The 12,722-nt window shown below is 41.2% G+C and overlaps 1 protein-coding gene across 1 annotated transcript; it reads left to right on the plus strand.

Annotated features, from left to right (window-relative positions):
• The first annotated feature begins 5,118 nt into the window (after nucleotides 1-5,118).
• On the plus strand, nucleotides 5,119-8,821 carry LOC130877070 (keratin-associated protein 10-5-like). Its single transcript, XM_057773976.1, has 2 exons — nucleotides 5,119-6,502; nucleotides 8,742-8,821. The coding sequence occupies exons 1-2, from the start codon at nucleotides 5,119-5,121 to the stop codon at nucleotides 8,819-8,821; spliced, it is 1,464 nt and encodes a 487-aa protein (XP_057629959.1).
• The last annotated feature ends 3,901 nt before the right edge of the window (nucleotides 8,822-12,722 follow it).

Raw genomic sequence — 12,722 nt, forward strand, 5'->3', positions numbered from 1 at the left:
GCCTCCTTGCATCAGTGACACGAAGCATGGTATTGAACAATAATTCCTGAAAGGTTTCTATCTGGAATAACTGAAATTTAAAACCTATGATTACCATCTTCCTGGTTCCTCCAACCTCAGCTTCCAGAACCCAAGGATCTGTTCTCTCTCCTTTGCTGTCTGACTTTTATACATATCATTTTGGTGGGGTTATATATAGAAATGAACTTTCTGTCTTATTTTCTTTATTCATTTTCTTTTCAAAGAGCATCTAAGATCAAGTTACATCTTATCAATTGTTAATGGTATTGACATAACTTGGGAGTGTCAGTAGCAATTTAGGATTCTGATTTCAACCATGTCATTTGCTAGAAAAGAGATGTATATGAGATTATTTTGAATGAAATAAACCACACTCAGAAAAATTATCAACTGAGTGTTCTCATTTGTAAACCCAGATTTTACACAGAACTTCAAGTCCTATAGAAGTTCTATGAGAACAGGGCAACTAGTCAGGGGAGGGGTTATGGAAGAACAAATATCATCAAAGCACACGAGTCTGTGACATACTTAAAGGAGTTTATAGATTCCCTCCCTACATTCAATAAATGAACATGATTAAAAATAAAAATTTGAATTAAAAGAAAGTTCTGCCTTCAATGAACTTGAATAGCTCTCCTGAGATACGGCTACTGAGTCATAAACTACCTTTACTTTCATTTTTTGAAGAGTCTTTGTAAATTTCTGCACACCTGTTGTTCTTCATATTCTTACTGCTGTGTGAGATTCCCAGATTTGGAGCTAGAGGGATGGCTCCATGGTTAAGAGCACAAATTGCTCTTTAGTAGAAACCTCAGTTCATTTCGAGCATCCACATAGCAACTCACAACCACCTGCAATTCTTGTTCCAAGGCATCTAATGCCCTCTTCTGACATCCCTGTGCATGTGGTGTATATACATACATACAGGCAAAACACTCATATACGTAAAATATAATAAGTACATCATTTTCATTTTTTAAAGTTTGAAGAGTCCAAATTTCTCCACGCACATTTCAAGACCTTTTGGGTTATTCTTTTTCTGATACTAGATAGACAACATTCTAATATTGAAGTCATTATACAAACAATATTCCAGTGTTTGAAGATATCTCATGCCATCATGAAAAAATATCGCAAGCAACGAAGGAACAATGTCCTTCTGCTGTGCTGCGCTGGACAAGGCACTGTCTAAGTGTGGCTCCCTGGGCTCTAAAGTTCCACGCTTCATCAAGCAGTTATCTGTAGAGAAATGGCATTCCTTCTATCATAGCACCACTGCCTGCTCTCCTAATCTCTGAGCTTCTTTCCACAAGTTCCCTTTACACAAAATGACCCTGTAGCTACATGAACTATTCTCTTTTTAAAACAAAGAAACAAAAAGAGAATCTCTCTGTGTAACCCAGAGTGTCCTGGAGCTCTCTCTGTAAGCCACCATGGCCTTGAACTCACAGAGACCCTCTTGCCTCTGCCTCCCAAGTACTGGGATTAAAGGTGTGGCGATGCACAGCTGGATACTTGTGCTACCTGTAAGTTGTACCCTTAAAGGGAATCTGAACTCTTGACTTCTGTCTTGGGCAGCTACATGTGCTGTTTTCATGGTAAGAGTTCTGACTCAGTAAAATCTCAGCTACCACTTAAACGCTCCCATAAGTTAGTATTGTCCCCATCTTGGTCAGAGAAGCTTCTGCTTGCAGTGGGTGATGATGACAATGTCAGAAAAACAAGGCGGTTTAAAGTGCTCGAAGTAATCAAACAGTATATCCACATTACCCCCTCCAAGGCTCAGAATACATTCTGCAACAGAGGACAGAAACAATCTAAGAGCCAGAGGATGAGGAGGAGCGCTGTGGAACACGACTTTGTAGGGGAGATAGACACTGTTAACATTCCATTGTAGATGGGGAGAGTTCCGGAGGCCACATTCCTCCTTGAAGAAACATTGCCAATAAAGGGCTGCGGGGGGAGAAAAAGTGACTTTCTTCACTAGTGTAGCCAGAGTTATCTTACCCATAACTGCCCACCTAATTACACTCAGTGGGTTGCACACACACACGTATGCACACACACACACACACACACACACACACACACACACACACACTGAATATAGGTGGGAGATTGTGTGGGAGAAAAGGGTTCGGTGGAAGGGAGATTCAAGAGAGTGATAATGAGATATGACAAAAATATTGTATATACATATATGAAATTATTACCAGGCATAGTGAAACAAGCCTTTAATCCCCATATTCATGAGATGGACTCAAGGAAATCCTTGTGATATTGAGGCCAGCCTCACCTACATAGTGAATTCCAGGCCAGCGAGAGCTAAATAATGAGATCTTTTGTGGAACAAAATGAAAAAAAAAAAACTCAAATAATAATGATGATGAATAAAAATAATTAAAATAGAACTTTATATAAAATCTGTAACTTTGGGAGAAGTTTGAAGAAAACATTTCAGAACATGGGCATAGGCAGTAGATTCTCAAAAAGCTCTTCAATAGCTCAGAAAATAACAGCAAGAAATGACAGATGCAATTGCATCAAATTAAATATCTTTGCAAATAAGGAAACAATGAACCAAGTAAAAACCAAAAAAATGGAAAAACAGAAGAAAACCCATTTGAAGCTATTCATTCTGGGGATTCATATGCAGAATACATAATGATTTTAAAAGTTAACAACAAAATTGAAAGCAAACCAATCCATGGATGGGCAGGGGGTGCAATGGTCTGAATATCTCAAAAAAAAATGGTATAAGTATCCAGTAAATTCATTAAAACAATAATAATATAAGTAGTCATCAGGGAAATGCAAACCAAAACAACTTATGAAATTCCATCTACCCCCAGTCAAGAAGGCTTCCATTAAGGAAACAAACTGTAAATGCTTAGGATATAGGGAGGAAAAAAAAGAACTTTTTTAAGTGTTGATGAGAATTTGTAAATTGGCATAATACCTATGAAAATCAGTTTGGAGTTCCCTCAAAGAGCTAAAAATAGAACTACCACATGATCCAGGTACATTACAGCTCTGCTTGTACCTAAAGAAAACAAAGTCAATATACAATGGAGAAATATCTGTCACCATGGCCAACAAGGGACTATTACTTTAGTCAGTTTGTAAAATCAGCCCAAGAATCCATCAATGAATTTAATGAAAAGGTAAAACATGTAATATACAAATAATTGAAATCATTCACCCTTAAAAATAACTACTATATTTGCACACATACGGATGGAAATGGAGTTCCTGTAATAGGTGAAATAGAAGAGACTAAGAACGGCAAGTATTGCATATGAAAATTAGAAGAAAAAAATGACATGAACAAAACAGGGGAGAAAAATCAGACCTGAGTGAGGCAGCAGAGAGTGTACAGAAGGCATTATGCGGACAGGAGTGTGATCATTATGCGGACAGGAGTGTGATCAAAGCGTGCCTTGCACAAGGAGGAAGATGTCAAAATCTTTTGAACAAATGCATTCAGAGGATGTAGAACACCCTGTATCCTGAAATTATTTTTTCTTTTACTGTTTTGAAACAGAGATTCACTGTGTACCCCTGACTGTCCTGGAACTAGCTCTGTAAACAAGATTGACTTCAAATTCAAAATGATCACTGTACCTCAGTCTCCCAAGTGTTGGGATTAAAAGCATGCACCACCACCACTCGGCTATTCTCTTTAGTGTAAAACAATATCAGATCATTTTCTTACAGTGCTATTTAATATGCATATTCTATTATTATGCATGAATTATGGTTGAAAATATAAAAAGGAATAAAAATGTCAGAAAAAATCAGTAATCCACAAGTTACAAACAACACAAATGTGCATGTCTCCTTTCTGCATTTCAACTTATTTTAAATCTATCACTAAACACAAAGAAAAGCAATAGAGAAAGAAAATAAAGAAGGGGTGGTAAACTGAGATAGTAAGACAGAAGGACATGCAGGCAGGCAGAAGGAAAAAGACGAAAACACAGGGAAAGAACACGAAACTGATAGCACTGAATCTACTGTCTGCAACAGTTATCCTCTTACCTGTGTTCGCCTCTGTGGAACTGCTGTATGGCAGAAATCTAAGCATGATCCTCCTGGTGAGCCACTCAGGACAGGAAATATCAGGACCATCTCACACACACACACACACACATTGTGATATCTTCTCACTCTCATGTATTTACACTTCCATCTCTTTTCTATAGTTGAGCATCATAAGGGACATACCGTGCAGGATACCTGTATCCCTAATGCTTCTGAGTCACACAGGTGGAGGAGCAGGTAAAGAAAGACATATCTGGGCTAATCTGATGTGAGAAATTATGTTTAATAGTAAAGACACTCAGCCAGTCCATCCCTGTGAACACAGCACCATCATGCATGTACTTCATAAGTTGAGGACTGTTGCAGAATATTAAATTACACTGTGTGAAGATGTGTCATGTGATTGGTTTATAAAGATCTGAATGATGAATAGCAAGCAGGGAAAAGTTTAGGCAGAACTTCTGGGAGAAATGGCCCCAGAGAAGAAGTACAAGTGTTGCCAGCCAGACACAGAGAAAGCAGAACATGCAGGAGTCTAATAGCCATGAGACACAAGGGAACACATAGATTAATAGAAATGGATTAATTTAAGTTATAAGAGTGAGCTAGAAACAAGTCTAGGATACAGCCAAGATTTCATACTCAGCAGTAAGTCTCCATATTGGTTTCTGTGAGCTGTCAGCCCAACGAAAAATCTCGCTACAAAGAACAGACAGAATGAAAACAAACATACTCTGATGCTCCCATGACATGAAGGGTAACCACATGATCAGATGATGACCCAGGATACCCTTCCATTTACTGAAAGAGTTCCTATGAGTTATTCTGGAAGAAGAATCAGATTAAACGTTCAAATGATACATACCATTGAGCAGCACTTCCTTATGAAACATATACTAAATATGAAAAACTGTGTAAACAACGTCAAGGAAAAGTCTTACTGATTGGTTCAAGCCTTGAAGAACTGACATATAAAAGGTCCAAAATGCAACACCCCATCATATTGTAAAATCTTCACCTGTTGACAGGAACCCTTCAACCACACCCGACACCATGGCCAACTCCTGCTGTTTGCCTTGCTGCCAGCCTTCCTGCTGCACGACCACCTGCTGTAAGCCAACCTGTGTGACCAGCTGCTGCCAGCCATGCTGCAAGCCCAGCTGTTGTGAGACCACCTATTGTAAGCCAACTTGTGTGAGCAGCTGCTGCTGCTGCACACCGTGCTTCAAGCCCAGCTGCTGTGAAACCACCTGCTGCAGGACCACCTGCTGTAAGCCAACCTGTGTGACCAGCTGCTGTCAGCCCTGCTGCAAGCCCAGCTGTTGCAAAACCACCTGCTGTACAACCACCTGTTGTAAACCAACCTGTGTGACCATATGTTGCCAGCCCAGCTGTTGTAAAACCACCTGCTGCAAGACCACCTGTTGTAAGCCAACCTGTGTGACCAGCTGCTGCCAGCCCTGTTGCCAGCCCAGCTGCTCTGAAACCACCTGCTGCAAGACCACCTGCTGTAAGCCAACCTGTATCACCAGCTGCTGCCAGCCCTGCTGCAAGCCTACCTGTTGCAAAACCACCTGCTGCACAACCACTTGTTGTAAGCCAACCTGTGTGACCAGCTGCTGTCAGCCCTGCTGCAAGCCCAGCTGCTGTGAAACCATCTGCTGCAAGACTACCTGCTGTGAGCCAACCTGTATTACCAGCTGCTGCCAGCCCTGCTGCAAGCCCAGCTGTTGCAAAACCACCTGCTGCACAACCACCTGTTGTAAACCAACTTGTGTGACCAGCTGCTGCCAGCCCTGTTGCAAAACCACCTGCTGCACAACCACCTGTTGTAAGCCAACCTGTGTGACCAGCTGCTGTCAACCCTGCTGCAAGCCCAGCTGCTGTGAAACCACCTGCTGCAGGACCACCTGCTGTGAGCCAACCTGTATTACCAGCTGCTGCCAGCCCTGCTGCAAGCCCAGCTGTTGCAAAACCACCTGCTGCACAACCACCTGTTGTAAACCAACTTGTGTGACCAGCTGCTGCCAGCCAAGCTGCTCTAAAACCACCTGCTGCAAGACCATATGTTGTAAGCCAACCTGTGTGACCAGCTGCTGCTGTCCACCCTGCTGCCAACCGAGCTGCTGTGAGACCAGCTGCTGCAAGACCACCTGCTGTAAGCCTACCTGTGTGACCAGCTGCTGCTCTCCACCCTGCTGCCAACCCAGCTGCTGTAAAACCACCTGCTGCAAGACCAGCTGCTGTAAGCCAACCTGTGTGACCAGTTGTTGCTGCACACCCTGCTGCCAACCTTGCTGCTGCCAGCCCTGCTGCTGCCAACCCTGCTGCTGTGAGCCCTGCTGCTGCCAGCCCTGCTGCTGTGAGCCCTGCTTCTGCCAGCCCTGCTGCTGCCAGCCTTGCTGTTGTGAGCCCTGCTTCTGCCAGCCCTGCTGCTGCCAGCCTTGCTGCTGCCAGCCCTGCTGCTGCCAGCCTTGCTGCTGTGAGCCGTGCTGCTGCCAGCCCTGCTGCTGCGAGCCCTGCTGCTGTGAGCCCTGCTGCTGCCCAGCCTGCTGTGAAAACACCTGCTGCTAGATCACCTGATGTAAACCATGTGACCAGCTGGTGCTTCCAACCCTGCTGCTGTGAGTCCAGCTGCTGCCAGGCCTACTGCTCATCAACTTTCCAACTGAACAATGCCCAGAAAACTGTCCTTGTGTCACACCAGTCTCTCCATGTGGGCAGAAGCTCCCATCGTCCTCTGAGGCTATGAGCACTTCAGAAACCTGTCAGTCACCTTGATGGAATGCAAGTCCACTCACTTTCACTCTCCTTTTCTCCTCTGTATGGAATCCAGTCTGCAGCTTCTCTTCTGAGTGCAGATCTTTATCTTTCCCTCTGATCAACCAAGAAAGAAACTTTAAATAAAATTATCAAAAATATATGGAAAATTATTAAAAGTTCTGGATTGCTTTTATCCCATGCTATCTGTCATTATTACCCTTTGATAAATAACTTGATACTGTATCCATGTACTCCAAAAACATTTTGTTGCACTATAAATAAAAGTCTATATCTCTCTATCTCTGTGTGTGTGTGTGTGTTGTGTGTGTGCATGTTGTGTAGCTCTTATGTAACATGAAGGGCTGGCTTGTTTGTTGAGTCCTGATTGTTGTTGGGGTTTTTGCCCCGCCTGGTACCCCACAACTGTTTAACCCCAAAGAAAATCACTCATAGGTCTCCATAAATTATAAGCTGATTTGCCCATTAGCGCTAGCCTCTCAGTGATTAACTCTCACTACACCCACATTCCCAAAAAATAGACTATGGATATTTTCCTTTACTTTTTTTTTAAAACAAGGAGGAAGTGGTATGGGAGAATTGTCTATATTCTTTCAATCATGTTTTAAATAAACGTTGATTGGTCAGGCAGGAAATATAGGTGGGAAAACCAGACAGGAAGTAGAAATGATGTAATGAGAACAGGAGAATTCTGGGAAGGAGGAAGTTGATTACTGCCACTCCTGCTGAGACCATCGAAGCAGCAGGATGTGATCTGCCCCACTAAAAAAAAGTATTGAGCCACATGGCTAACATAGATCAGAAAAATATGTTAATCGAGATGTGAGAGTTAGCCAGTGAGAGTCTAGAGCTAATGGGCCAATCAGCTTATAATTTATGGAGACCTATGTGTGATTTTCTTTGGGGTTAAACAGTTATGGGGTACCAGGCAGGACAAAAACCCCAACAACAAACAGGACCCAACAAACAAGCCAGCCCTTCATGTTACACTCTTATCTCATTTTCTATAGGACAAAAGAATTCCATCTCTGGAACCTGCTAGGGCTTGGGAAATGCTGGTATAAGGATATATATGACTGGGAACATTTATAAGGTGTGGAACAATGTAAAAGAAAGTGTAAGAGAGATCAAGGGAAAAATGATAGAAATGAGAAAGAAGAAAAAAAAAGAAATATGGATGAACAACTCCCATTGTGAGTTGATTTCTTACTCCTCAGATCTTTACCCTCAGATTTCTAGTGACACTTTAGCTATTCATGGCATCTTTAATTGAACTGTGAAAGGGAGCCTTAAGATGAAAACTTTTCAGGCGTTCTAAAAGACTCAACTATTGGGATATAGATTTTCAGTGCATTGACTATATATAGGTGCACAAACTGCATGAGGTAGACATTGGTCCTTACAAATTGCACTGCTGGATCAACCTTACACCTCCCTTTAGAGTAAATCCCATGGGCCCCTCCCTCATCCACACTGGTATTATGACTGGCTTGATCTTAGGTAGATCATGGGGGAAGGGAAAGTCAGTTTTCTTCAGGAAGGAAGGCTCTGTGGCTACCCATGCTTGAGTAGTACATCGTCCCACACTCGTGCACATGCAAACAATACTAAATGATTTTGATGAGTGTTAAATTTGAAAAGAAACCTACAAAATCAGTAATTTATTTATTCCAATCAGTTTTATTAATGAAAAAAGTAAATGAGTGATATTCTTAAAGAAAAGTTTTAAAAAGTTCAAAACAACCTACTCACTGTATAAACTCCTCTTTAATCCATTTATCTACATTTCGATCTGATTCTTTGTTTGGATGGGAACTGAATTACCAGTAACTTCTCCTTACCTCTAGAAAAAGAGAAAATTTCCTCCAGAGCTTCATGGGATGTTTTCTTGTCAGTCAACATTGAGGATGGTGTCAGTTACATACAGTGTAACGGGTCTGAAGATGAGAACAAACACAAGAACTTTGATGGATGAGCAGAGGGCAGAACATAACCCCAGCATTGGACAGATGAAGCCTGCCTGGTTAGAATATGGGTGGGTGAGAAAAGTAGATAGGTATGAGTAAAGAAAGAAAAGAAGGAAGGAAGATAGGAAGGGAGGGAGGGAGGAAGGAAGGAAGAAAACAAAGGCGTTTCTGCTTTTCTTTATCTAATATAACATTAGCTATATGTTTCTCATGTAGCATTTATTTCTTGAAATAGAGCCCATCTATCCCAATTTCTCTAGGTTTTCTGTTATGAAAATGTGTGGAATATTTATCAATGCCTTTTCTATACCTTTTCTGTATGATCATGTGATTCTAGCCTTAAGTTTAGTCATATTATGCATTCCATTTATTGATTTGCATGTTGAACCAACCTTGTATTCTTTGGATGAAATCTACTTGGTCTTGGTTGTTATTGTCATTGATGAGTAATGCTGGGTTGTTTTTTTTTTGTTTTGTTTTGTTTTGTTTTTGAGACAAAGTCTCACTACATAGATAACACTAGAAGAATTTTGGGAAGAGGGAAGACTTAGTTTTCAGTCACCAGCCAGATTCAGAGAAAGCAAGATGAGAATGTCTCACTGAGAAAAGGTACCAAGCCACATGGCTAAAAATAGACAAGAATTATGAGTTAATTTAAGTTGTAAGAGCTAGTTAGTAACAAGCCTGAGCTAAGAGGCCAAACAGTTTTTAATTAATATAAGCTTCTGTGTATCTCTTTGAGACTGAATGGCTGTGGGACAGATCAGGACAGAAACTTCTGTCTACAAATGGTGTCCAAATGTTTGGCAAGAATTTCAACATAAAACCTGAAAAAGCACTTTTAAAAATGATACTAGATATATACTTCCCTACTCCCATATCCACCCTGCCTCCATCCTAATCATCCCATTCCCCCAAGCTGTCCCCATCCTCCCCTTCTCACTTTTTTCTCCCCATTTCCCCTTACCCCCACCCCAACCCCACCCCCATGTTTCCAATTTTTGCCTGGCAATCTTGTCTCCTTCCAATATCAGGAGGATAACTTTATGTTTTTCTTTGGGATCACCTTCTTACTTAGCTTCTCTAGGATCTCATATTATAGGCTCAATGTCCTTTATTTATGGCTAGAATTCACTTATGAGTGAGTACATACCATATTCATCTTTTGGGGTCTGGGTTACCTCACTCAGTATAGTGTTTTCTATTTCCATCCATTTGCATGCAAAATTCAAGATGTCAATGTTTTTTACCACTGAGTAGTACTCTAATGTGTACATATTCCACATTTTCTTTATCCATTCTTCTGTTGAGGAGCATCTAGGTTGTTTCCAGGTTCTGGCTATTACAAATAATGCTGCTATATCTTAATTAAGGGGGCCATTTTAGGGTCGGCGAGAGACTTGACTCTAGAGGTGTCCATGGAGATGTCCCCAGTTAGATCCTTGGGCAGCTGAGGAGAGGGAGCCTGAAATGGCCCTATCCTATAGCCATACTGATGAATATCTTACATATCACCATAGAAACTTCATCTGGCGATGGATGAAGCTAGAGACAGAGACCCACATTGGAACACTGGACTGAGCTCCTAAGGTCCAAATGAGGAGCAGAAGGAAGGAGAACATGAGCAAGGAAGTAAGGACTGCGAGGAGTGTGCCCACCCACTGAGACAGTGGGGCTGATCTAATGGGAGCTCACCAAGGCCAGCTGGATGGATGGAGCATGTGATCAAACCGGACTCCCTGAACGTGGCTAACAAGGAGGGCTGACTGAGAGGCCAAGGACAATGGCACTGGGTTTTGATCCTACTGCATGTAATGACTTTGTGGGAGCCTAGTCTGTTTGGATGTTCACCTTCCTAGTCCTGGATGGAGGGGGGAGAACCTTGGACTTCCCACAGGGCAGGGAACCCTGACTGCTCTTTGGACTAGAGAGGGAGGATAAGGGGGTGGGGGGAGCAGGAGGGAAATGGGAGGAGGGGAGGAGGTGGAAATTTTTAATTAAATAATAAAAATAAATAAATATTAAAAAATGCTACAGGACAGACCAAAAAACAGAGTCTAGCATAGCTTCTTGGTAGTAGCATTGCCTCAGGTGGAGTCTGTTTCCTGTTGGCAAGCAGAGGCACAACTCTTCAAGAGAGACTTCCTGATTCAACTTTAGCTACAAAAACCTCACAGTTCTTTGAAGAAGCTCTGCCACCAAACATTTAATTAGTGTTCAGGAGCAGCCAGCGGGATGTGTCTTGATGGTGACATGAACCTAGAAACTGCACAGATATGACAAGAAATATGTCTCTTCCCTCTCTATGCCATGATGCTATACTCTCAAAAAGCTAAGGAATGAGGAGGAACCAGAGGCCAAAGCCACAGCTTTAATCCTAGTCATACCGCTTAGCAGATTTAAGACTCATGTGGTCAAAAAAAGATAGAGATATACAGTAAAGACATAATCAGATGGGAAAAAAAAACTCTAACTTTGTTTCAATATATTTAAAAATATACATAGGCTTAGGATAAAAAAGTAAAAAGATAGGGATAATCATTCCTTAAAAAACAAAGAGAGAGATAGAGTAGCCAGTTGTGGTGACATATGCCTTGAATCCCAACACTTGGTAAGATGAGGCAGGCAGATATCTCTGTGTTAAAGGGTAGCCTAGTCAACAGTGTGTGAATTTCAGAACAAACAAAGATATACAGAGCAACTCTGTCACAAAAATTAAAAATAAAAATGTAAGAAATAGATTTTAAAAATTAAAGGAACATAAACATGGAAAATACACAGAGATCTGGATACTGCATATTATTGTGTTGTCTTTGAATTGTTTGACTGCTGAGGAATGAGTAACCGATGCTAAAAGACATTTGATTATAAATGCTGCTGAATTTAATCTAACATATGCATTTTGAAAATGTCTTGACTTCAAAATTTAAGTCAAAAGATATGTTACTTTGGAGAAGAGATATTGTTTTGTTTCCACAGGAAGTGAGAGACTGTGAATTCATTCAGAGTTTGAAAACAATCTGTTTTTATTGAAGAAGACCCACTGAAATATTTCCAACAAGAGTGGATGGCCCAGATGATCCACCATTTCAGAGCACCTCTGTTGCAGTTTCCTCTGAGTTCTACATACATAACATCCTTTAGACTGCTAGCTGAGATGATCCAGCCTCTAAGAACATTCCAGTCAGGACTTGACCATAATCCTAAAGTTTCTTTTGGTCCCCATAAGAATATCAGCACACCCAATAAGCAGGAAGTAACCTCGAAAACTATGCCCATATTTCCAAAATATGGATTATGGATGTTTGTCTTATTTAAAGTATTGGTTACAAGCTGTTATGGATAATGGTCAGGGAAAAGGTAAACAAAGGAGGTTAGATTCAGAGTTGCTGTTTTGAAAAGAAGAAAGGGGAATTGCTATGTTTTAATGCTTTTGTCCCTTGGAAAGTTTGTCACTTGCATTGGTTTAATAAAAAGCTTATTAGCCAGTAGCCAGGCAGGAAGTATAGGGGGGTTGACCACACTAGGAGAATTCTGGGAATAGGGAAGTCATAACTTGCAGTCACCAACCAGATACAGAGGAAGCAAGATAAGAATGTCTCACTGAGTAAAGTTATCAAGCCACAAGGTTAAACATAGACAAGAATCATGTGTTAATTTAAGTTGTAAATAATTAGTAATAAACCTGAGCTAATAGGCCAAACAGTATACAATTAATATAAGCCTCTGTGTGTTTCATTGGAACTGAATGACTGTTGGATCAAGCAAGACAGAAACTTCTGTCAACAGACCAAGCTGACCTAAAACTCACAATGATCCACCTGCCTCTGCCTCTAAGTACAGGGAATAAAAGTGAGTGCCACCATCCCTGGCTAAACCTACTTATTCTTGATATATGATATTTTCAGT

Source organism: Chionomys nivalis, chromosome 7 (assembly GCF_950005125.1).
Source record: "Chionomys nivalis chromosome 7, mChiNiv1.1, whole genome shotgun sequence".
Classification (NCBI taxonomy): Eukaryota; Metazoa; Chordata; class Mammalia; order Rodentia; family Cricetidae; genus Chionomys; species Chionomys nivalis.